A 24742-nucleotide genomic window follows, 5' to 3' on the forward strand; every position below is an offset into this window, starting at 1 on the left:
TCAGGGTTGTAGGTTCGACCTCACATTGGGTTAGAGATTACGTAAAAATTATAAAACTGTAAAAAAAAAAAACAACATGAAAATAAAAGTTCATTCCCTTTGACCCAGCAATCCACCTCGAGAGACCTACTACAAAAACACCAACTGTATAAACATAAAGCAATCGCAACGAGCTTTGTTTAAAGAGTGAAAAATTGTGAACCATCCGAATGTTCCCCAATATGAGATTATAATATATCCACGAATCGTCACAGAATGAAATAAACTTATAATTACAGACATAGAAAGTATCCAAAATACTATATTCAAGGGGGAAAAAAAAAAAGAATAAAGGAAAAAAAAGTTCTGTAATACCATGCTTAATAAGGATCCTTTAATAAAAATAGTAAATACCAGCACATAAGCACAGGAAAAACAATCATTTTGAGAGAGGAAAAGGGAGTATAACAAAAGACTTTCTTTTAATAATTTCTGTTTCTAGATATCACCAAAGAAACTGAAATGTTCTTAGAAAACACACAAAATAAAGCAAGGGAAGAACATTCTCAAGGAGCTTAAAAGCATTGGGTAATCAGGAACAGCACACTGATCACGCTACAGACACTTTAAATATAAGCTTTACTTTAAAGCTGAAGAAAAACTGAAAATAATTTTTTTTTTTTTACAAATCGTGTCACTTAAAACATAATTTGGGAATGTTAAACATGAATTCTTAGTTAAAAATGACATTCACAGGGTACATCTTGATGTTGGCCAATATGAAGTTTCCTTAAATCCAGTATTTTATATAAGCTTAACCACCAAGGCTTCCTAAAACTTAATGATTATAATTTAACTTTTTAAGGTTAAGCAAGTCTTCCACGTAACACCCCATATAACTTTTTCAAATACAAAACATTTGTGTCAGTAAAGAAATTATAAAAACATATAAATTATACCGAAGGGCTTGATTAAAAGGCTCTCTATATACAAGTAGATGTGTTTCATCTTAGAAAGCACACACACAGAGAAACTGAATCGAATATAGATGCCATTACATTCTCTTAGTCATGATACATAGCAAACTGCGTGTTTATAAATGTCATTCTATTATGCATGAACTGAAAAAAACAAAGTGTATTTAAAAAAAAAGTCCTTGGACACTGGGGAGTGGACTGTGCCCACGCTAAGCACAGGAAAGCTACGGGACTTACAGGAACCGCCGTCTCTAGCTGGCTCCGGGCAGCACTGGAAACAGTCACCACCCTCAGAATGACAGGATGGTCTTGTTAATGATTTCCACGGACTCCTGAATTTCATCCTCCTTGATCACAAGCGGGGGTGCAAACCTGATGATGTCGCCGTGGGTTGGCTTGGCCAGAAGTCCATTATCTCGAAGTCGCAGACACACTTTCCAAGCATCACAATCTAAAGAAAAATGGCCCAACATGCATGCTGATCAAAGACAAATGTGTAACACTCCCTTGCAGGACGGATGGATGGTTAACACTTCGCCTGGCAGGATACAACACCCAGAGCCTACTAAAGAAAGACGGTTGGTGGTGCAAACTTGCTTTGCCCTTATCCTTAAAAACGAAGTTATTTTTCAGCAAGTGCATAACTAGGTTTGAACAGTATGATTAGACATACAGTTTTTGTTGGTTTTTCAAAAATGAAAAAGACCAAGCAAAATTATGTGCTAAAGGCTGTTGTATTAATTATGAGGAACCAATGCAAAAAGAATTTGGGTAGGATGCAGAAGGAAACTGGCATAGGATGACCAATACCCCAATCCCAGTGAACACGACACATTCCTAAACCGGATCTGCTTCCTGAACTCGTGGAAGGAGACTCTCACCCTGTTATGGCACGATGCTCAACCCCGGCTGCACATCAGAATCATGGAAAAAGGCATTGCCAACGCCTGGGCACCACCCCAGACCCGTCAAATCAGAATCTCCAGGGTGAGGCAAGTTTGAATTAACTCTTTAAAAAGTTCCTCAGGGGATTCTAAAGTGTTGCCAGGACTGGAATCGCTGCTTTAAAAGGGTGAGCACAGGAAAATCCGGCAAGGAGCTTTTGAGGGCTATTACAAATGAAACAGCAGCACACACTCAGTTAAGTGATCACCATCATCATCAAGGTTATTACTGCTGCTCCTGCTACCTTTACTGAAGCCCAAAGGAATGTGGGGAAGGGGGTGGATAGCAAAGAGGAAACCCTCCAGGAAAGTGCTGGGTACAGACTAACAAAAAGTAACTGGAAATCTACAAGTATTGCCCACCTAACCTAAGGCAGAATAACAAATGACATAACAGAACAAAAATAGGTCAAAGTAGTTAAATCCTTCCTGTAGGAAAGGGCTCCATTTCCAAAGACCACTAATATAAATCAGGTGATACTCTGTCTAACAGACCTAGTCAACAATTTCAAACAGGGGAACCCATGGGGCGCCTGGGTGGCGCAGTCGGTTAAGCGTCCAACTTCAGCCAGGTCACGATCTCGCGGTCCGTGAGTTCGAGCCCCGCGTCAGGCTCTGGGCTGATGGCTCAGAGCCTGGAGCCTGTTTCCGATTCTGTGTCTCCCTCTCTCTCTGCCCCTCCCCCGTTCATGCTCTGTCTCTCTCTGTCCCAAAAATAAATAAACGTTGAAAAAAAAAAATTTAAAAAAAAAAAAAAACAAACAGGGGAACCCAACAACCAGACAAAATATGTGTTTTCTTTCTTCCCATGAAAATAACATCTTGAGTAAAACGTTTGTGTCCGTACCTTTGGTTTCTCGAATAACAATAGCATTTAATAATCCTTTTCCCCTGACAGCGGTTACAATATCAGACGGCAGCTTCATGAGCTCATTCCTCAGGATGATACCCATTTTTTCTGCATTTTCAGCAAGGTTTTCTTCTTCCAAAACCTGTGTGTAAAGAGGAATTACACAAATGCTAAGACTACATTGTTTTATGTTGTTCTTTAGTAGAGAACATGGACTATAAGCAAAGGAAGAGCTTGATCAGATAAAGACTAGAGTAACTTAACTTTCATTTCTGTTTTCCAAAGCCTATACTGGTTTAATATCTAATTAAACATTTACAAGCTCAGATAGAGCCTTGCTTTAGTCACGAATCCATCCATCTGATTTTATGGCAAAATAATAAGAATTAAAATTTGTTTAATGCAACTGACTGATATCTTTTCTTATTAGTTGAATAAGTCAATTGACTAAGTTAACTTTAATTTTTAAACTACAATAATTTCCTTTTGTTTTTTCCCTTAAAAGTCCATCCTTAGAGATCACATAATTTTACACCTGTAGTAGGCACCTAAGGAAGAAGTGTAAAAGTGTTCAAATCTACAATCAATCAATCAATCAATCAATCAATCAATGCCTTGCAGGCTAGGGCTGGTCATAGGGTGAGAGCTCTGTGAGCCACCCAGGGCCTATGGGCCCAAAGCCCCAGGTGACTGCAACTCAGAAACCCCCAGAGTATCCTCATCTACTAGACCAAGGTTAAATTACCGAGCGCCTTGCCCCTAAAATCCTTCCCCTGCACCCCATGTTCTATAATACTCGGCCACCTTGTGTATGTCTCATTACACCAACAGGCCACTTCAACACGACCTCCACAAATGGATACCACACGACTGGATCAGCCCTCACCTCCAGGGCCGCGATGGCCACGCGGCAGCCTAGTGGATTGCCACCGTAGGTTGACCCGTGCTCCCCCGGTTTAATGGTCAGCATCACCTCGTCGTCACACAACACTGCCGACACCTGAGAGAGAGAGAGAATTCGGTACCAACCAAATCATTTCTCAGACTAACCATTCCTATTCGCAGCAGAGCAGGAACACAAGTGTTTATGAAGCGCATACGAAATTGGACAGAAAGCTTCCCTAAACAAGTGTTACACTTCTTTCCGCGTAACTACCGGCGACAAACTGGCAATACCCGAAACACAGTGTAAGCACGTCAGGGCACTTCGAGGGCACAGAACCAGAGCATTTGGGAACCAAGAGGAAAGCGGTTTCTGCAACAATGTATTTTAGAATTCTTTCCACTTTCAAGGTAAAAGGCTTGGTTTCACTGCTTAAAAAACAATGTGCTGCACTGTGTTCAGAGCCCTTTACCTTTAACCCAGGACCAGTTACCGGCTCTGAACGGCAAACCCAAGGGCAAAACTACAACCAAACCTTCATTTTTTCCAACCTCTACCTTAACCAGTCACGGTTTCACACAATTAGTCACGCTAGATTTCTGAACAATGGAAAAAAAACCTCAGGGGTCTCCAGGAGGACTTTTGGGGTAAAATGTTTCTACCCAAAAGAAAGACCGTAGCAAATTGCGAGGCACACTCAATTCTGCAGTGGAACTTAACTAAGTGGGTCAACCCTGTGGCCTCGGAAATGTTTCTATGCGTGTGCCAGGTGACCTAGAGCACCGGGAGTGTAACAAACCAAGGGAAAGGCATTATTGTCACCACCAGCTGATGTAAAAATATCTTCAGGGCAGATTTCATGAGAGTAGGGAACAGAACAAGGAGCTGAGCATACAACTTACAGGGTATAAGCCGCCGGAAAGTGCCTTTCCCAGAAGGACTACATCAGGTCTGACATTGTCATGATCGACAGCCAGCCACCTACCAGTTCTGGCCAATCCTGTCTGTATTTCATCAGCAATAAACAGAACCTATTGGAAAACAACATAATACATTAATTGTCAGTTTTGTTTCCATAGGGAAGATAGTGACCTCCTACCTTTCCCCACACAAATCTGTCATTCAGACATTCCCTCGGATACGTGAACATCTTTTTAATTACCGACATAATTTCAACACCATCCTGTGAACATCCTGTAGACAAGCAATCATCTCCTGTGTCAGGCCACTCTCCCCAAGGGCCCATTCTGCTGTTCCGCACAGTAGAAAGTGAGCACTTTGGGGGAGAGGGGGACAGAACTACCCTCTGGGAAAAAATAAATTCACTTGCTTATCCCAAACACTTATTAATTAGATATTTCCTTCTTAAATCCGTACTAGCGTGGTGGGAAGAGGAGGAGAGGGACACAACCAAGGGTCCGGGGATGAGCACAGGCTGCTAGCGTGGAGGGAAGGAACCACAGTTGGTGCCAGGAAGTCTGCAGCTCTGCCTGGGCCCCGGGTTGGCCAGTGGCCAGAACCAGTAAAAAGTCAGCTTCTGGGCAGGCCGCTGATAGGGCATACTAGAGGGCTTCAGAATGAGGTCTCCCCTTAGTGGAAAGGGGATGCCACCTTTACTTCTCCCCTACCGGCCCAGCCCTGAGCCAGGCAGGCAGGTGCAGGATACACAACCTGGTGGCGGGTGCAGAGCTCTCGCACACCCATCATGTAGCCGGGATCGGGAACCACGACGCCCGCCTCACCCTGAATTGGTTCTACCATGAACGCGGCAACGTTTGGATCCTGAAGAACACGCTACAAAAAAATATGAATACACTTTAGTAACTTCCTTTTTAGCCTATTTGGAAATCTGAAAACACAGGCTGCATATATTTTTACGTTAAGTATGCAAATTAAAGTTTGACACTAACTTATATTCTGACTTCAAAGTATTCACATTTCTGACGTTCAATTACCAAAAGCTCCAAATACTTCAGCTTTAAGCTACTCTACCTTATATTTTCTGATATTAGTTTTAACTGTATAAAACTAAGACATTAGTTTTTATAGTAATTTCAGTGAATTAGTTTTAAAGATTCAAGATATTAGTTTCAAATATTTCAGTGAATCTTTTTTTTTTTTAATTTTTTTTTTTTTAACGTTTATTTATTGAGACAGAGAGAGACAAAGCATGAACGGGGGAGGGGCAGAGAGAGGGAGACACAGAATCAGAAGCAGGCTCCAGGCTCTGAGCCATTAGCCCAGAGCCCGACGCGGGGCTCGAACTCACGGACCGCGAGATCGTGACCTGAGCTGAAGTCGGACGCTCAACTGACTGAGCCACCCAGGCGCCCCGAATCTTTTTATTTGACAAGTCATCTACTCATAATTTTATTTATTTTTTTTCTTAATTTCAAGTAATCTATACACCCAACGTGGGGCTCAAACTCACAACCCCAAGGTCAAGAGTTGCACGCTCCAACCACTAAGCCAGCCAGGCGTCCCACCACTCATAATTTGAAGCAGCTAGCTGAAAACTGAGTAATCTTACCTAATGAAGTAATTAAACACATACTACCCAAGTTACTCATGCAGGATACAAACAGCAGTTAGCTGGTTCTCAGGATTAGACCATGGCACCCAACTTCCCCATGCTGGAAACTAACTGACCATTACAGAGACAGGTCTGCAACCCGGGCTCAACTTAAGTTAGATGTTCACTGCAGTCAGATACCTATTTCGATTCATACATCCAACAACTGTAATTTCTATTTAGTCTGCGCTAAAGCACTATGATGCTAGGGAAGTACCTCAAGAGCAGGCAGATCATTATACGGAATGATTTCAAACCCTGGCATAAATGGTCCAAAACCTTCGTAACTGGTTGGGTCTGTGGAACTGGAGATAGCAGACAGTGTTCTGCCCCAAAAGTTTCCAGCTGAAAAGGAGAAATAAATAGAGATGATTTCAAACGCCCAAGTTTAATAAGCACTTCCCCCCAAAACGCCTTAAGAAGTTTGATTTGTGAAAAAAAATGAGGGTTTGCTTTAGAGAGCCTCCAGTGAGCTTTCCTTTGTTAAAATAAACCTGATATTAAACACCACGGTTCACATGCACATGACCACCCAGGTCTGGTCTTGCAATTGCTACTTCAGGCACTCCTCTACTCATCTCCAGACTGCAATGTATAGACCCCAAGGGTAAACACTTGTCTTTTCTTCCAAGAATCCCAAACCCTAACAACTGAGGCATTCAATACGTGTTTTTCTAGGCTCAGTGCATTTATGCTAGTGATAGGAGAAAAAAAATATCCCCTATGGAGAATTAGTACATCCCTGTTAAACACCCAATACTCCAGAATGAATTTTAAATTTCATTTGCAGAAAACATCTTCAGGCAATCTAAACACTTTCAATTTTGCCTTCCTTGGTATTAGAATCTTTTATGTGCTAAATGACTAACGTCAGCCTGTGTTCAGGAACATCTTTTTACCCATTAATTTATTTCATTAATAAATTTGAGGGCCTACTATATAGGTCAGGCACTGTTCACCATGACAGAGTGGTCACCATGACTGGCAAGCTTCCTGCCCTCAAGGAGCTTACACAAACGCCAGGAGGGAAGAAACAGCATAACCTGAACCACAGTAAAGCAGATGCACGAGATAATTTAAACTGGGTTAAATTCAAGCTAGGAAAGAAACAATGTAGAATGACAGCGAGGTTTGGGGGTTCTTTTTTTTTTAATGTTTTATTTATTTTTGAGAGAGAGTCTGCGTAAGCGGGGAAGGGGCAGAGACATGGCGGGGACAGAGGATCCAAAGCTGATTTGAACTCATGAACCGAGAGATCATGACCTGAGTCCAAGTCGGATGCTCAACTGAATGAACCACCCAGACACCCCCGTTTTTGTTTTGTTTTAATATCTTTCTGCCACCTGTGCCAGCACCAACTCAATTTAACCCAGTACTGAACTACTGTATTTTGGCTTCAAAGCATCTCTAAACATGACTCCTGCAAAGGCTCTCTCACCTACAAGTGGTCCCACTCTACTTGTCCACCACCAATGGCACACAGACTGACCAAGCTTGCTGAAGAGAAAAGGCACCAGGGGCACCTGGGTGGCTCAGTCGGTTGGGTGGCCGACTTTGGCTCAGGTCACGATCTCGCAGTTCACGAGCTCGAGCCCTGCGTCGGGCTCTGTGCTGACAGCTCAGAGCCTGGAGGCTGCTTCGGATTCTGTCTCCCTCTCTCTCTGCCCCTCCCCTGCTTACACTTTGTCTCTCTCTCTCTCTCTCTCTCTCTCTCTCTAAAACAAATAAATAGTGGGGGGGGGGGGGGCAGGGAGAAAAGGCACCAGTCAGACCAGGAGCCTATCTGCTCTCCTCCACTCAACCTCAGGAGTATCCTCTGTGACTCGCTCTGCAGGTACAAGGGACTTCCAGTTAGGGACGGTCTTCTTTGTCTCTCTACCCCCACTGACTCACCAGTTGCTTTCAGTGCTCGGGTGAAAACACCTTCGTACTTTTTGCTAATATGATAGAGACTGATACAGTCTGTTAAGAATGAAAATCACCAGGAATGCCATTGTTGTTTGCAAGAAACAGTTATGCTGCCCTACAACTAAGGCACAAGATTTCCAAATGGCAAGTCACAGAGCTGAGCAAAGAGTTTTTCTTCTTTGGAAATAGTAATGTCACCCCTAAAACCAACTACACCTGCCCATCAGAATATTTAACGATTTCAACTACCACAGAATGAACTTTGACCATGTACCATGACAAATTTATCCACACTTTATGTTTTTAAAAATTAAAAATCAAACTCTTAAAAACAATCCTACAGAGGACAAACCAGTGGTTACTAGAGAGGAGGTGGGTGGGGGGATAGGTGAAATAGATAAAGGGGATCAAGAGTACACTTATTGTGATGAGCACTGAATAACGTATAGAATTGTTGAATCATTACATTATACTAATGTAACCACTATAACACTGTGTATTAATTATACTTCAATTAAAAAAATGAGCAAAAAGTAAAACTAGTAATAATAAAAAGTAGGCAGGGGCACCTGGATGGCTCAGTCTGTTAAGTGTCTGACTTCAGTTCAGGTCATGATCTCTCAGTTCCTGAGTTCGAGCCCCATGTCGTGCTCTGTGCTGACAGCTCAGAGGCTGGAACCTGCTTCGGATTCTGTGTCTCCCTCTCCCTCTGCCCCTCCCCCGCTCACGCTCTGTCTCTCTCAAAAATAAAATAAACATTAACAACAACAATACATAAGCAGGCAAAAGGAAACTTGTGGAGGTGATGGAAAGGTTAACGGCATAGATCGTGGGTGACGGTCTCATGGGCATACACCAGTCTCCAAGCTCATCAAGTTGTATACATTAATTACATGTACCTTTTTGTACGTCCAAAAATAGAAGTAAAATCTAAATAAACAAATAAGATGCCAATACAAGGTGGGGGTTGGAGAAGAGGAGGGTCAGATTACATCATCTGAATTGGTATTCAGTATTCAAGCCATTCCTCTCAACCATTCCCAGAAAGATAGGCAAGGCAACTCCAGTCCTCTCTTCCACCAGCTTCTGAGAACATGATACAACAATACATCAAATACTAAGATTCAGACTTCGTGCCACACCTAGGACATGGCTCCTCTCTAACATAACCCAACCTCAACAACCCAACAAAAATGCCCTACCAGTAAGACCATCTAATTAATGAGAAAACTGCTATGAAAAGATCAGATAAGCATGGGGCACCTGGGAGGCTCAGTTGGTTAAGCATCTGACTTTGGCCCAGGTCACGATCTCACAGTTTGTGGGTCTGAGCCCTGGGTCGGGCTCTGTGCTCAGAGCCTAGAGCCTGCTTTGGATTCTGTGTTTCCCTTTCTCTGTGCTCCTCCCCAACACGCGCTCTCTCTCTCTCAAAAAAAAAAAAAAAAAAAAAAATTAAAAAAAGAAAAAAAAATATTCAGATAAGCAGAGGAGAAATAAATCATATAGTCATTCATATTAGGGAGTGAGGAGTCGGAAGTTAAATAGCAGAGAAAAATCCCATTTATGTGGAAATACTTGGAAATAATCCCAAAAGAAAAAAAACTCTCAATTTTTATGAAACATTCAGCAGATAGTATATCATGGATGAGGCAAACACATGACAAATATTCTATCAGTAAATTAAAACAGTAATAGCATCGTATGTTGACATCACAGAGGTTAATGCTGAATATCACATACCTGCAAAAACCACCTTTGCCTTGTATTTTGGAATACCCTTAACAGTATAGCCCCATCTACGAGCAAGTTTGCAAGCAGTCTCTCCAGCCTCCACTCCTATCAAGGAAGAAAAATTTTCAGTTTAAAAAAATGTGTCTTAAATTATCAAAAAAGTAGTAAGATCATATCCTTGGATATTTAATGAAAAAAATATTTTACCTGTATTCATAGGAAGAACTTTGTGGTAGTTGAAAAGTTTCGTAACATACTCTTCGTATTCACCAAGTACGTTATTATAGAAAGCCCTAGATGTTAAGGTCAGTTTGTCTGCTTGACTTTTCAGGGCATTCACAATCTTTGGATGGCAATGCCCTTGGTTGACAGCACTGTAAGCACTCAGGAAGTCAAAATATTTTCTGCCTTCTACATCCCATACGTAAATACCTAAATATATAAAAAGTTATTTTAGAAAACCACTAAGTTACAGGAAGTTCAAAGATTAAGATCGCTGGCAAGCCTTCTGAATACATGAACCTCTACTTAATTCAGAATGGTTGTTAAAGCAGGGTTTAGCTCATGCACAGTAAGGTTGGTTATAAATAATCTGGTTTACAAGGAATTACATTTTATCTGTCCAACTTGAAACTACACATTTAACAGGAACACCATTAACATGAAACGGTCTATACACTGTAGAGCGAAATCTTTAATCCTAGAAAACTGGGGTTTGGAATTTAAAGGCAGAAGTTATATGTGACCTAAAAATCATGATTAGTTGACTGTAACCACCAAAAGAATGGGAATATAGATTTTCAAATCATACATCTAACTGAGAAGGATCTAGTATCTGACAACCCAATTCAAAAATGGGTTAGTTGGACGGTTAAGCGTCCAACTCTTGATTTCGGCTCAGGTCATGATCTCGTGGTTTGTGGTTTCAAGCCCCACATCAGGCTCTGCACTGACAATGCAGAGCCTGCTTGAGACTCTTTCTCTGCCCCCATGCTCCCCCCTCATGCTCTCTCCCAAAACAGATAAACTTTAAAAAAAAAAAACAAACTAAAATATCTCAGAGGCACCTGGGTAGCTCAGTCAGTTAAGCATCCGACTTCAGTTCAGGTTGCGATCTCACGGTTCTTGAGTTCAAGCCCCTCGTCGGGCTCTGTGCTGACAGCTCAGAGCCTGAAGCCTGCTTCTGATTCTGTGTCTCCCTCTCTCTCTCTCTCTGCCCCTCCCCGACTCATTCTCTCCCTCTCTCTCTCTCCAAAATAAACACTAAACAAATAAATAAAATGATAAATTTTAAGTTATGTACATTTTGTAAAAAAATTTTTTAGCTTGACTCTAGATATTAAAACATATCAGGTGGCTTACCAGCTAACTTTTACCACGTATTCAATGTACTGTGTTAGTCGTCTTTGTACATTCTCATTAGAGAGAGAGAGAGAGAGAGAGAGAGAGAGAGAGAAAGAAAGAAAGAAAGAAAGAACCTATTTAAAAAAAAAAAACCACCCCATGAGAGCGTTACCACGCTACAGTACAAACATATGGAAAGAGACACTTCGATATGCAACTAGCCCAAGCTGCACACGTGGAACCAGGACTTGACCCCAGGCACTCAGATTCCAGAATCCACAATCTGCTCCTCCAAGAGTATTTTTATAAACCAAACTGTTTCCAAATTTGTAATCTGGATTTTGCTCAAAATCTAGATCACGGTGCTGGTCCCAAATAAAATCCAGCAAATGATAAAAATGTTTAATATTCATACATCACCTTCTGGCCCAAACCTAAGTAATAAATCTTGGTTTTATTAGGTTAGGGCTGTCATTTCAAAATGTGGATTAAATCACCATTTGGCAACTATCAGTAATCATTTATTCAGGCAGAGAATAATTAGCGGATGCCAAAAGTGTGAGTGAAACTTTGCAGAGTCTCAAGTCATGTCCCCACAAGATATTTAAAAGGGAAAAATATTAACTTTGCAGTGAGGGAGGCTGGCAGACCCTACCTCACCAGCCAACTCCAAACTGAGGTTCGTTCCACAACACTATTGGCCTGTACTCTTCAAGAATACCAAGGTCAAGAGGACAAAGACAGACCGTTCTGGATTAAAGAAAACTAAACAGACCTGAAAACTAAATATAACCCATGACTGGAGATTTTCCTTTGCCTACCAGACAACAAATGAAATCTGAATCAGGTCTGTAGATGAGAAAATGGGGTTGTTTCAGTGTTAACTTCCCAGTCTTGATAGTTAACACTATTGTTATGTAAGAGAAAGTTCCGTAGTTCAGGAGAGACACACAAAGTATTTACGTATCAAGAGGCATCACGTGTCTGCAACTTCCTCTCAGTTCAGGAAAAAAACGCAGTTGTGTGTGAAGAGAAAGAGAAAATAAAGCCAAGGTGGTAAAACGTTAGCACTCGAGAAATCTGGCTGAAGAGTAAAAGAAAATTCTTTGCACTACTGCTGCAACTTTTAAGCCTAAAGTTATGCCAAATTAAAAGTTAAAGGACAAAAACAATAGCAATGGTCGAGTACTTTGCTTATGTATCTTACAGTCCCTCCTGGCAAGGTCCATCGTGACAAAGACTGAATAATGAAGTTCATCTTGTATTCCCCTCCATACCTAATACAGCAAGCACTCAATAAATGTTGAATTAACTAGACCTGTAATATAGAAATTAAATGCATCTGGGAAAATGTATACTGAGAAAATTTAAAAGCAATTTTTACAAAAGGTTTCAAGCAAAAGGGACGGGGGGGGGGGGGGGTGGGGATTAATTCAAAATGTACCTTTTCCTCTCTCCAGGGCTACAGGTAAAGGATGGTAGTTGTGTGCACCATATTTAGATTCTCGCTCAAAAATGTAATCAGAAGATGGAGGGCCCTGGATTGTCTTTTTAGTCGCAACAGACGTAGCAGAAGCCACTGAGGAATGAACGCCGCGACGAAGCACAGAAATCGTCTGCAAATGAGCCAGTTTGGAAAACATCGTGCCTTTCAGGGAGGAATACCACCCACCTGTCCGAGGAGAAGAGAAGGCAGTAAGAACAAGAATCTTCCCAGAGTCCACGTGTGTGGGCTCATCCCACACGGAGCATTTGCCACAGTCCACCAAAGCATCAAGACAACGAGAGAGGGGCGCCTGGGTGGCTCAGGCGGTTGAGCGGCCCCTCCCGATTTCAGTTCGGGCCATGATCTCACGGTTCGTGGGTTCGAGCCCCCACATCGGGGTCTCTGCTGTCAGCACTGAGCCTGCCTCAGATCCCGTGTCCCCCTCTATCTCTGCCCCTCCCCTCCTCACACGCTTTCTCTCAAAAATAAACATTTTTTTTTCATCGCAATTTAAAAACCATTTAGAGTAAAACCTCACAAGCGCTACAGCAGGACGTGCACAAAGTACTACGCGCAAGGACTCCGAGAGAACACTAAGAAAATCGAAAAAACTATGAATGGGAGGTCAGAGGCTTTTACTGACACTCTTCTGTGCCACTTGAGAGTTTTTTCATAAACACACATACTTTTTTTAAGTCTTCAGTGCTGAGGGTACATCAAGGACAAGGAACTCACTCTGGGGGCCTCAGGCAAGGCTGCACAGCACAGGGGCTAAAGAGATGGGACCGGGTCTTGTGGACTTAGCCACGATTATGAAGGCACTGCTGCGGGGCGCCTGGGTGGCTCCATCGGTTAAATGTCAGACTTCGGCTCCGGTCATGATCTCAAGGTTTGGGAGTTCGAGCCCTGCTTCAGACTCTGTGCTGACGGCTCGGAGCCTGGAGCCTGGAGCCTGGAGCCTGCCTCAGATTCTGTGTCTCCCTCTCTCTCTGCCCCTCCCCTGCTTGAGCTCTGTCCCTCTCTCTCAAAAATAAATAAACATTAAAAACAATTTTTTTAATTGTTTTAAAAAAAGGCACTGCTGTGGGGGCAGGATTCTTTCAGATGGACACAGACCCCCAGTAAGGAGACATCAGACAAGCAAGCAGCCTGCCCAGGAGTCATCCTGTCATGGGGAGGTGACGGAAAGACTGGGAAATACCTCGCGTACCGACTCCGTCCTTGTATGTAAGGAGTGAAGACACTGAGAAAGAATTTGGTTTCTACAAAGATACTAGGGACCATCCAAAAGGAAAAAAGGTGTAGAGAGGAAAAAGTGATTTCTTGGGGGAAAGGAAGGGTGTTTTACGTATAACACCAAAGACAGAAACTGCAAAATGTAAAATCTGTTACTGAGCCACAAATATCTACAATTTCCAAAGGACAAAAGTATCATAAACAAAGGTTAAAGGCAAAAAGACCAGGAAAAAAATCATTTGGTAATTTATAGTAACATTTGAATAGCTTTAACATTAAGATGAACTGATCAAAACATATATCACGTGTCATATATTACATACTTTATAAATTATATAAAATACATATCATATACATTTATTTACACACACACACACACACACACAGATGAAAACTGGCAATTCTCAAAAGAAAGTCTACTCTGCCAGGATGGGTGTTTCTATAAAACTTATCCCCAAAAACCTGCCCTACACAAGCAAGTATTGAAAGGAGAAAAAGGTCATCAGGAACTAGAGAACAAACCACAAGGAGCTACAGGTTTTAGTAACAAAATGTAAACATCACTGAGCAAATTGACATTTCCTCACAACCTATGTATAGATTTCAGAGTCGCGGCTGCCCCCTCATCTGTCCCCACCAGCCCTAAAGCCAGCCCCGCCACAGAGCTTCCCTTAGGGCTCTGTATCCACCTGGACCGTTAATAGTCATCATAAACCGCGAAGCAAAGACTGAGGTATGGAAGAAGCTTGGAAGAAAAAGGAACGTGGAGAAAATGCATAGCAATTATGTCTGGGCAGGGGGTTCAAGATAATTTCAAGACTGGGGCACCTGGGTGGCTCAGTCAGTTAAGCGTCTCAGTCTTGATTTGGGCTCAGGTCATGATCTCATGGTTCGTGGGATCCAGCCCTGCAATGGACTCTGCAGGACAGTGTAGAGCCTGCTCGGGATTCTCCCTCTCACTCCCTTTCTCAAAAATAATAAACATTAAAAAAAGAGAGAGCGAGAGAGAGATAATTTCAAGACTAGTAGAAAGTTGCCAAATACTAAGCGTACTTAGTATGTCTATATTTATTTTTTAAAAAGACTAGTTAACTCATGTTTAGACAGAGTTCCACGAATGACAAGTCAAATCACACAATCTCGCAGAACTCCACTTGAACTGCCAGATTAACAAAAATTTAATACTTGGAGCTTGGCTTCCCTTTCAGCTTGGCACGACCTGGTAAATCCTGTATGCTCAGGAATTTGCAATTACTAAACAAAATCCGGCACGCCAGGACTCACCAACTATCCTTTCTTCCCACAGTTCAAATGAGAATGCAGATTTGTGATCTGAGATCCAACGACGGTCTCAGAGGATCCGAGAACTCCTGAAATAAAATGCAGAATTGTATGCATAAGTGCATTTTCCTAAGGAGAAGGTCCCTAGCTTTCACGAGGTGTTATCTGAGAGAGGCATGTATCAATAACAAAGTTATATAGGAAGTGGCGGACCGGAGATAGCAGTTCACAAAAATGCAAGGTCTAGCGATGCAAACGAGATAGAACTTCTTCAAAATACTACTGTGCAGTTTAAAACCTCCTCCTCCTCCCCCTCCACTTTATTTCTTGGCCTCTTTATGCTCTACTCAGTAAGAAATAATGTTCTATTTGACCACTAAAAAACACAATTTTTGACTTGATCAAATCAGCAATAAAACACGGCGTTCCATGGTAATACTTAAACGAAACACCATCTGAAAAGAATTACAGCCACAATCATAGCCTTGGAAGGGTCTGTCCTCTTAGACCAGTAATTTCACTCACAAGATGCTACATTCATGGATAAAAGATGGTCAATAATTTGAGACTGGATCAACATAATCACATACATAACAACGTGCTGTCATTTAAAATAATTATAGTGAGGGGCACCTGGGTGGCTCAGTCAGTTAGGAGTCTGACTTCGACTCAGGTCATGATGTCACAGTTTGTGAGTTCGAGGCCCCCCATCAGGCTCTCTGCTGTCAATGCAGAGCCCGCTTGGGACCCTCTGTCCCCCTCGCTCTCAAAAATAAACAAAATCAATAAATCAATAAAACAATTATAGTGTATGACATGGAGGGATGTTTCAGGATACGTTTAAGTGAAGAAAAACGGATATACAAAACATTCAAGATCATATATAAGGAAAAACTACCTGAAAAAGGCACAAAAAAGTTCACTGTGGTTATCTTTCTACTATTCTGTACTTTCCAAATTTTCTAATGATCATGAACTACTACATTTATAATCAGAAAAAAAAGTTAGCGACACCTGGGTGGCTCAGTTAGGCGTCCGACTCGGCTTCAACTCAGGTCACGATCTCACAGTTCGTGAATTCGAGCCCTGCATTGGGCTCTGCACTGACAGCACGGAGCCTGCTTGGGATTCTCTGTCTCCCTCTCTCTGTCCCTCACCTGCTTGCTCTCTCTCAGAATAAATAAAAATAAACTTATAAAAAAAAAAAGAAAAAGAAAATTATTAAAAATCAAGCTGAGTTCCTGCCTAAGCTGTCACATTAGAAAGGTTAGGCAACACACAAAACTAAGGGCAAAATAAAGGTTTGAGAAGCTCTGAAAAAAATGGATTGTGGTTAAAAGAAAGGTAGCATTCATTTCCCCTAGGGAGTGCAGCCTGGATTACAAAAATTAGGTCTAAAAGTTCATTTGTATGTAGGGAAGAGGGTCAAATACTAAAATAAAAACTATTCTCTATGATTTTGCTATCAAGGTCTGCAGCTCTGTGACTAGAATCTGGCAAAGAGACACTACTAAGTGAGGTATTTAAAAAAAATACTAAAACCTCTCTTAACTAGCATGATTTTTTTTTTTAAGTTAGCTCTACACCCAACATGGGGCTTGAACTCACAACTCTGATATCAACCGCATGTTCTACAAACTGAGCCAGCCAGGCTCCTGTTTTAAGTTCATTTTAAGGCATGTTTTAAGTTCATTAAGGGTCGCCTGGGTGGCTCAGTTGGTTAAGGCTTAGGTCATGATCTCCCAGTTTATGAGCTCAAGCCCCATGTCAGGCGTGCTGATGGTGCAGAGCCTGCTTGGGATTCTCTCTCTCTCTCCCTCTGTCCCTCCTCTGCTCTCTCAAAATAATAAAACTTTTTAAAAAAGTGTTTAAGTTCATTAAAAGGTTGATGCAGTATTGCAAGTGAAAGGAATCTTTGAAATTATCTAAATTCAATGGTCTCCTACTATTTACTCAGCTACTTTGCAAAAGAAATGGGACAAAATACCCATTTATCTGCAGAGTTCAAACAATCTTATTAAAAAAATAACTACAACTCACAGACAAATCAGTAACATTCAAAACATTGCTAATACTCATCCTTAAGGTTTTTAAAGATGAACTCTGGATATTCAACTGGAAAAAGTCTTGCAGTTGAAAGTGTGATGATGTAACCAGAATCCTGTAAACATATTTCTATTAAAGAACCTTCTGTGGTCGAGTTACTATGCTTGGCACTATACAAGAAACCTTAGAACAGACTTAAGATGGGCTCAAAAATAGACAGTATCAGTAATTTCCTCTTCCAAAAAAGATTAGAAAACCAGGAGAGGAGAGCAGAAAGTCCAGAGTCTAGAGACCAGGATTTAAATTCTAGCTGAGCCTCTTCAAAGGACCTTTGGATTATCTTGAGCTTCATTTCCCCATTTGTAAAATGAGGCTGAAACCGCTCAAGGTCATTACTGAGGATTAAATGACATAATGTTAAACTGCCAAACCTGGCATAAATGGCCACTCAGTTCCCTTCCTCCCTTAAATCCAATAATGGAACTTGACAATTTCTACAATATAAAAATCAACATTGCCATGATTTCTTTTTTAAATTTCCCCCAAAAAGCCGGGGGGGGGGGGGTGTCGCCTGGGTGGTTCAGTTGGTTAAGTGTCCGACTTCAGCTCAGGTCACGATTCGTGGTCCATGAGTTCGAGCCCCACGTCAGGCTCTGTGCTGACAGCTCAGACCCTGGAGCCCTGCTCCTGATTCTGTGCCTCCTTCTCTCTCTGCCCCTCTGCTTATGCTCTTACTCTCAAAAAATGAATAAATGTTAAAAAAAATTTTTTTTACCTTTAAGAAAATTGTTTTTCTATTGATAAAAAATTAGAAACACAGATGACAAGAAAAATTAGCTGCAATTTTATACTTTGCAGTATAAAACTGTAGTATGCATAAATACTATACCCATTAGCTTCTTTTCATGCTCCCCCATAGAATTTACAACATAAGACCCCCCCCCCCGAAGACTCCCAGGAATCTTGCATGTTTTTGTCCTAGGTCCTAACACTTTAGGACACTCGTCTTCATGCCTGGCCCCCTAGTACAATCCCAGTAGGCTCCTTAAAAGAACAGTAACCATGTCTTTTTTTTTTTTTTTATTCATTTATTCATTTTTTAGAGACACAGAGCATGAGCGGGAGAGGGGTAGAGAGAGAGGGAGACACAGAACCCGAAGCAGGCTCCAAGCCCAGTGTAGGGCTCGAACCCACGAACTGTGAGATCATGACCTGAGCTGAAGTCAGACGCTCAACCAACTGAGCCACCCAGGTGCCCCGAACAGTAACCATGTCTTAAAACTCACTTTGCATCCCCAGAATCCAGCCCAGGTTTGGACACTCCACTAGCATTCTTTGTCAAATGAATGAGGTCATTCCTAAATACAGGTAGGACTCCTGAAGAAGTCAAGGCGGCAGAGAGAGCAAGGCCATCCAGAGGGCAGATAAAATCGTCCATCCCTGAGTTGAGTCCAGCTCTAGGAGGAAGCCAGCATTCCCTAAGATACCACCGGGAGCAACTATAATCTTTCCATCAAGAGATCACTTCAACAAACACCACATGATTTCCCGCGTATGTGGAATTTAACAAACAAAACAAAGGACCATAGGGGGGAAAAGAGGAAAACCAAGAAAGAGACGCTTAACCATGGAGAATTAAGCTGATGGTGAACAGAGTGGATGGGGAGATGGGTTAAATGGGTGATGGGGACGAAGGAGGGCACTTGTGAGGAGCACTGGGTAACTGTATGCCTGAAGCTGATAGTACACCGTATGTTAACTGGAATTTAAATTAAAACTTTAAATGAAAAAAAAAAAGTTCACTTTATGACATTTAATGGCCTTCAAGAGTCAAAGCAACGTGTATAACTGTGACCAGTCCAGGCTGTTGTCATGCGTTTAACCAAGGCCCACAGTCAGCTGCTGGAGAAAACAACACGTTGCGACTAACAGCAACAATTTCAACACTGAGTGTTTTCAGTCCATAGCTCCCAGTCTTTCTCCAAGCTATTATTACTCCTTTCCATCTAATCCATCCTGTCCACCTCAACACACACCTAAGACAGAATTTCCATAAAAGGCTGCATTTTGAAGAGTTAAGTCGGCAGTGCACTATGGGTTTTTAATCATGCTAAAAGAAAAACCAGTGGAAGTTCATCAAAAAGTCACTAAAGGGGAGGGTGGGTGATGGGTATTGAGGAGGGCACCTGTTGGGATGAGCACTGGGTGTTGTATGGAAACCAATTTGACAATAAATTTCATATATTGAAAAAATAAAAAAATAAAAAAATAAACCTACAAAAAAAAGCCACTAAAAACTTGCGGAGTAAATTTGGCTTTACTATGTTGGTCAAATATTTACTTTTCTTGAGGTAACCATTCACAAATGCAGTCCTTTTTTAAAAGTTCTGCCAACAAAAGTTTGAGGGTTTTTTTTTTTTTTTTTTTTTTTTTGTACATAATCTGGCTAAAATTCAACTCAAGTGCGTCACTGGCAAACACCTTGGGCATTACTACTGAAAAAGGACTGGTTCAGCCACACCACGCCCTCCACACACCTCCCAAACCTGGTGCCTTCCTCTCAATATCAAAATATAGGAGTCAGTCCGCCCTCCAGGACTCAGTAAAGGGCATAAAATACGCACACAAGTGAATGTAACAAAGGCAGAGTACAGGGGGAAATATAAATAAGACAGCGTGAGGGGAAAAAGTGCCTTTTCAAGAATTTTTATTACAAAGTTTTACTTTAAAGTTATGCTGCGTTTTGGGGGGGGGGGGATGTAAAACTGATCTTCAACCTGTAAACCCAAGAAAAGAAAAACTGTAAACCCAAAACAGTAAGTTTTATTTAAATCTTATTTTTATTAGAAGATTCTAACTTTCAGAACAGGATTCAGAGTACGTTTATCTCGATGAGCTCTGCATAATATACGCAGCTGCTGAATCACCACATTGTGCGCCTGAAATTAACAGAACACTGTATCTTAACTACACTGGAATTAAAACTTTTAAAGATGCTTCCCAAAAAAATTTAAGAAAGACTCTACTTTCATACTTGGATCTTTTTCACAGTCCGGAACTAGATTCTCTGAAGATGAAAGCAGGATATTCTAATGAAAGAAGTGTATGGTTTCTTTCAAATAGGTGAGGTAAAGAATTTGGATCACAGAAGGGACACTTCCCGGTTCAAACTGAGAGAACCAGTTTACCTGCAGAAACTCTTACAAACCCGGAGAGATTTAGAATTGAGAAAATTAAAGATTAGTAATTCCTTAAAGCTAATTCCTTTCAAACCCACTCCTTTTCTCCCTTAATTGATCACCTTATCAAAGAGACAAAACTGAAATCAAGAAGAGTCTACGGTGACAAAAAAAAAAAAAAAAAAAAACGAGGATCAAAGGTTCTTGAGAACAAGTGCCCCACTGAATTCAACCAGAATTTACTGATGCTCAGCTCTGCTGGCAAAGGAACTCCAGGAATAAAGTTTTCGTGCCGAAAGCCCGGTTGGCCCCAATCCCTTGACACCATCCAATGAATCTGCACGTTACTGCAGATAAGCCTCTACTTCTGCAATTTTTTATTCAGACAAAGGCTGGAAAGAAAACGACGCTGGGGGAGGGGAGAGATAAGCAGGTTGGCTGCAGGGCCCAGGCGCTGCCCGGAAGGATTCGAACCCTTTTCCAGAGTCTCCATCAGCGCCCCCCGCCCCATTACAAAAGCCACCGTTTACTGAGCAGTTTCCCCGCACCCACAAGGCACCCTTCTGGTCGACCTCGGGAACCCAGGATACCCGCGGTGTCCGGAGCCTGTTCCCCACGAGCCGGCGCCCCATCACCTCTTTCTCGCAAACCCGGAGGTGCGCAGCCAAGGCGCAGAGACCCCGTGGAGTGGGGGGTCCGCGGCGCGGAGTCGGGGGCCGCCGGCCTGGAGGACCGAGGGCCGGCCCGGCTCCGCCCGCTCTGGCAGGCGGAGGTGCCACATCCCCAGCCTCTCTCTGCCGCCTGCCTCCCTCCCTCGCCCGCCCGCCCGCCCGCCCGCCGCTCGGGGCCGGGATGCGCCACGTCCCTGCCCGCCGAGGCTGCGCTCCGGCCCACTGCTCCCCTGCCCCGCGGTGCCAGCCGCCGGCCACGTAAAACGGCCGCAGAGGCGGAGCCTGCCCGCCGGCCGAGGCCCAGCGCGTCCCGAGCCCGTTACCCCCAGATCCCAAGCCCCGGACCCCGGACCGAAGCCTCGCAGGCCGGCCGCCTCGCCGGCCGTCGTGTGGGGCGCCCCGGTCTCGACCCAAGTCCCGACCCCAGAGCGCCGGCGCGGATACCTGGCAGCACCTCCAAACCCGGCACGGGACAGGCGGCGTCGACAGCACAGCAGCGCAACGGCCCCGCGTCACAGAGCTTAAGACGCGGCTTCCGCCCCGCCCCCCGGGACGCCCTCGCCGCCCATTGGCTGGCGGCAGAGGGCTGGGCACCAATCGCCGTGCGCCCGGCCTCCGCCCCGCCCCCCAGACTGCCGCGCTTCGGGGACCCCGCCTCCCACCACCGGTTCGAAAGGCTGCTCGAATCTCCTTGGCGCGACTGTTCTGGGCCGCCGCCGCGTCCCTGCGCTTCCCGTGCTGGCCTGGCCCGTGCCTTTCAGTCGGTCGCTCACCTCCCGCCCTTTGCTGGCGAGAAGACGAGGCCTGAAAGGATGAAATGTCTGTTGGGCGCCCTTGGGGCTCGCCGAGTCTCCCGGGCCCCAGCCACGAGGGTATGGACGACAGGCTCGATCCCCAGCCCAGGGCTCCTTGGCCGAGCTCCCGTTCCTTGCCACGCAAAGCCTTTTGTGGGGCTCCCACCCAGCTACACCTCAGATACGGCTGCGGGACCCCTCAAACCCTGTGAGCTTCTGAACTCACCCCCAGAAGTCATCACGGCAGCTGGTAAACACACGGCCCACCTCGTCGTGGCACCCCGTGTAAGTTTGTCTGCAGCGCCTTGCACAATCCGTGATAAAAACTCAGAACTCAAAATGGACAGTCCAGGATTATCTCGTAGTAGAATCGGAAGGGACTTGGACATCATCACTTAGCCTACACAATTTTTGTAATATATAGGAAAACAGAGACTGGGAGAGGAGAAGCCACTTCCCCAGGGTTATCCCACGGATGAGAGGCAGCCCAGCCCTGTGTACCACTGCCCTTCTCCGTGGGTGGTGGAAGACAATGGCAGGGACAAAGGACGGCACCATGTTTCATGAAACCATAGTGGTCAGTCAGACTCCCAGCTGGAAACAAATGGCACACTCCAAACTGGAAATCTGAGATGCATTTGTTAAAGGAATTATTTAAGTGTGGAGTGGTAAACCACAAGGGTGGAAAGCAACCTGGGCTCAGTGCACCCTTGTGAATCCTGGCCTGCAGGGAGGGGTTCCCAAAACCCAAAGAGAGAAAAGCAAGGAGAGGCCACCTGCCTGAGCTGTGGTCATCAGTGACCCCACTGGGAGGGTGGGTGCTGGAGTGGTAAGCATCCAAACTCTCATCTCTTGCCAGAGTTCTCCGTGGGCTGAACATATTAGGAAGCGAGAGACCTAGGGAGCCCTTTAAGGAAGTTTCTGCAGGTTACCCTCCTGGGACACCGGTTCTGTGGGAAAGGGTGGAGAGTGGATGGGGTAGGGAGGCACACGGGAGACATTCGGCACAAATAAGCAACAAAGGTTAGCCTTAGCTGAGTGGAAAGTAAAGTCCAAGCTAATGTGGTCAGGGCTGGAAAATGGTGTGGGACAGAGGCAGTGCTGTAAACAGCAGAGCCCGTGTCCGCAGATACCCAGAGCAAGGCACCAAAAGGGATTCAGTCCTCCTTGGCTCCACCTGCCCTAGACCAATGTCACTTACTCCAGTTGTTAACAGCCACATGCTCTCTGGAGCTCGTCGAGAGCAGGACTTTGCCTTTTAGTTCTTTGATGTCCCTCCACAAATCTGAACACAGTGTGATTTCTTGGAAGTTAGGTCATTCTGCCCTGGAGTCCAAAGAGGGATCCTTCCTCCAAGGTCCTGCTCCAGAAACCTGGGCAGGTATATAGAGCCAAGCCTAGCTCTGGAAACTCTTACGGAGCCCAGGAATCCTCAGCTCTGCCTTGGCAAGTAGGGTCGGGCGTTTCTGAGTTCATGAAGGGAACGTGACACCCAAGATCTGAGTGTAACCTCAAAATATGTTGCATTGCCTTTGGACTCACAGATAAGATGCTCTTTACCCAAAAAAAAAAATTCATTTTCAAGAACACCTGAGAATGTCTGGCTTTTATCTCTTTTCTCTCTTATCAGAAAAAAAATGCAATAGTTACAAATAACATGATAATATTTTATGGTTTTTCCACTAGTAGTTATTTTTCAGCATAACATGACCTTGGAGCCCTGGACTGGAAAGCAGCTTGTTTTCAACCAAGAAACAGAGCTGCTCTATTTGTATGCTTTTTACTTGTACACTCTAGAAACATGTAAAACAGACCATACTTGACAAAGGTTTTTGAGCCTCTAAAACTATTCATAGACTCAACCAATTATTCAGGAGCCATAAATCTGGGAGATATAGAGACAGACCCATCCAACACCTAAATTCATTTCATTAGTTCACTCAACAGAGTCCCTTGAGCGCCTACATGCCTGCTTCTGTAGAGGCTTTCACATCAAGCAAGAGCACAGGGGTCACTTCAGGAAGGAGAAATTCAGGAAGTGCTCTTTCAACAGGAGTGAACTGAAATCTCGCAACCTTGACCATCTAAAAGAGCTATAACTACACAAAAAGAGGAAAGAAGTCATTTTCTCCTGTCGGCAACCCTCAATTATTTGGTACCCAGTAAAACAATTTATGGATTCTGCAGGCCTCTGACTTACCATTGCTTCCTTCAATGTCTAACTTGTTATTACTTGTCATTAGTGTAGCCTACATATACTTGGCCTTGAATTGAGTAAAAAGGAAAACTCCAAGCTGACAGCCAAGGAGAAAGTCTGGTAAAGACACTCAGAAAATAAGTGTTTGGTGATTTTTACCCAGCAGGAGAAATTTTCCTTCCCTCCAGATTTCATTTACCCTAAAAAGATATCTTCCTACTAAAGACTTGGCAACTCTGCACGACGCGTCCTCCCAGCGGCTACAGCACTGGGCTGGGTGGGGCAGACATTTGAATCTGAAATAAACCTGCTTAAGTCCAGAAGGGATCTGGCAGGAGCAAGGTAAGCAAAATGGTAACAAGAGGTGGGGAGGAGTAGCTGGTAAAAGTTCTGAACTTAGGTCTGAACTGGGAACAATAGGCAGAGATTCAGAAATGTTGCAGTTAAAATGTTGGTTCTAGTAGGAGGATCTGCCCGCCAGGAGTATTTATTTTCTCTCCCCAGCAGCTGAACTCCACTTAAGAAGTCTAGATGCAACCAGGGGCGCCTGGGTGGCGCAGTCGGTTAGGCGTCCGACTTCAGCCAGGTCACGATCTCGCGGTCCGTGAGTTCGAGCCCCGCGTCAGGCTCTGGGCTGATGGCTCAGAGCCTGGAGCCTGTTTCC

At 43.7% G+C, this 24742-nt stretch overlaps 1 protein-coding gene and 1 long non-coding RNA gene across 4 annotated transcripts; one reads left to right on the forward strand and one right to left on the reverse strand.

Annotated features, from left to right (window-relative positions):
* Positions 1-351: 351 nt before the first annotated feature.
* Positions 352-21633, reverse strand: OAT (ornithine aminotransferase). 3 transcript variants are annotated; one of them, XM_045439159.1, is made up of 11 exons: positions 21532-21633; positions 15195-15280; positions 12633-12860; positions 10052-10276; positions 9854-9949; positions 6423-6550; positions 5305-5427; positions 4536-4664; positions 3637-3750; positions 2748-2892; positions 352-1407 (listed from the first exon to the last, which is right to left on the reverse strand). In XM_045439159.1, the coding sequence occupies exons 3-11, from the start codon at positions 12829-12831 to the stop codon at positions 1247-1249; spliced, it is 1320 nt and encodes a 439-aa protein (XP_045295115.1). In that variant the 5' UTR covers positions 12832-12860; positions 15195-15280; positions 21532-21633; the 3' UTR covers positions 352-1246. The 3 variants fall into 3 exon arrangements, with proteins under 3 accessions (XP_045295115.1, XP_045295116.1, XP_045295117.1); XM_045439161.1 differs by lacking the exon at positions 352-1407 and adding an exon at positions 2045-2422 and having other exon boundaries at positions 2672-2892; XM_045439160.1 differs by lacking the exon at positions 15195-15280 and having other exon boundaries at positions 21532-21629.
* Positions 21634-21690: 57 nt separating this feature from the next.
* LOC123577176 lies at positions 21691-24067 on the forward strand. Its single transcript, XR_006701743.1, has 2 exons — positions 21691-22166; positions 23817-24067. It is a non-coding gene; the product is annotated as an uncharacterized LOC123577176 (long non-coding RNA).
* The last annotated feature ends 675 nt before the right edge of the window (positions 24068-24742 follow it).

The sequence above is a fragment of the Leopardus geoffroyi genome, chromosome D2, assembly GCF_018350155.1.
Source record: "Leopardus geoffroyi isolate Oge1 chromosome D2, O.geoffroyi_Oge1_pat1.0, whole genome shotgun sequence".
Classification (NCBI taxonomy): Eukaryota; Metazoa; Chordata; class Mammalia; order Carnivora; family Felidae; genus Leopardus; species Leopardus geoffroyi.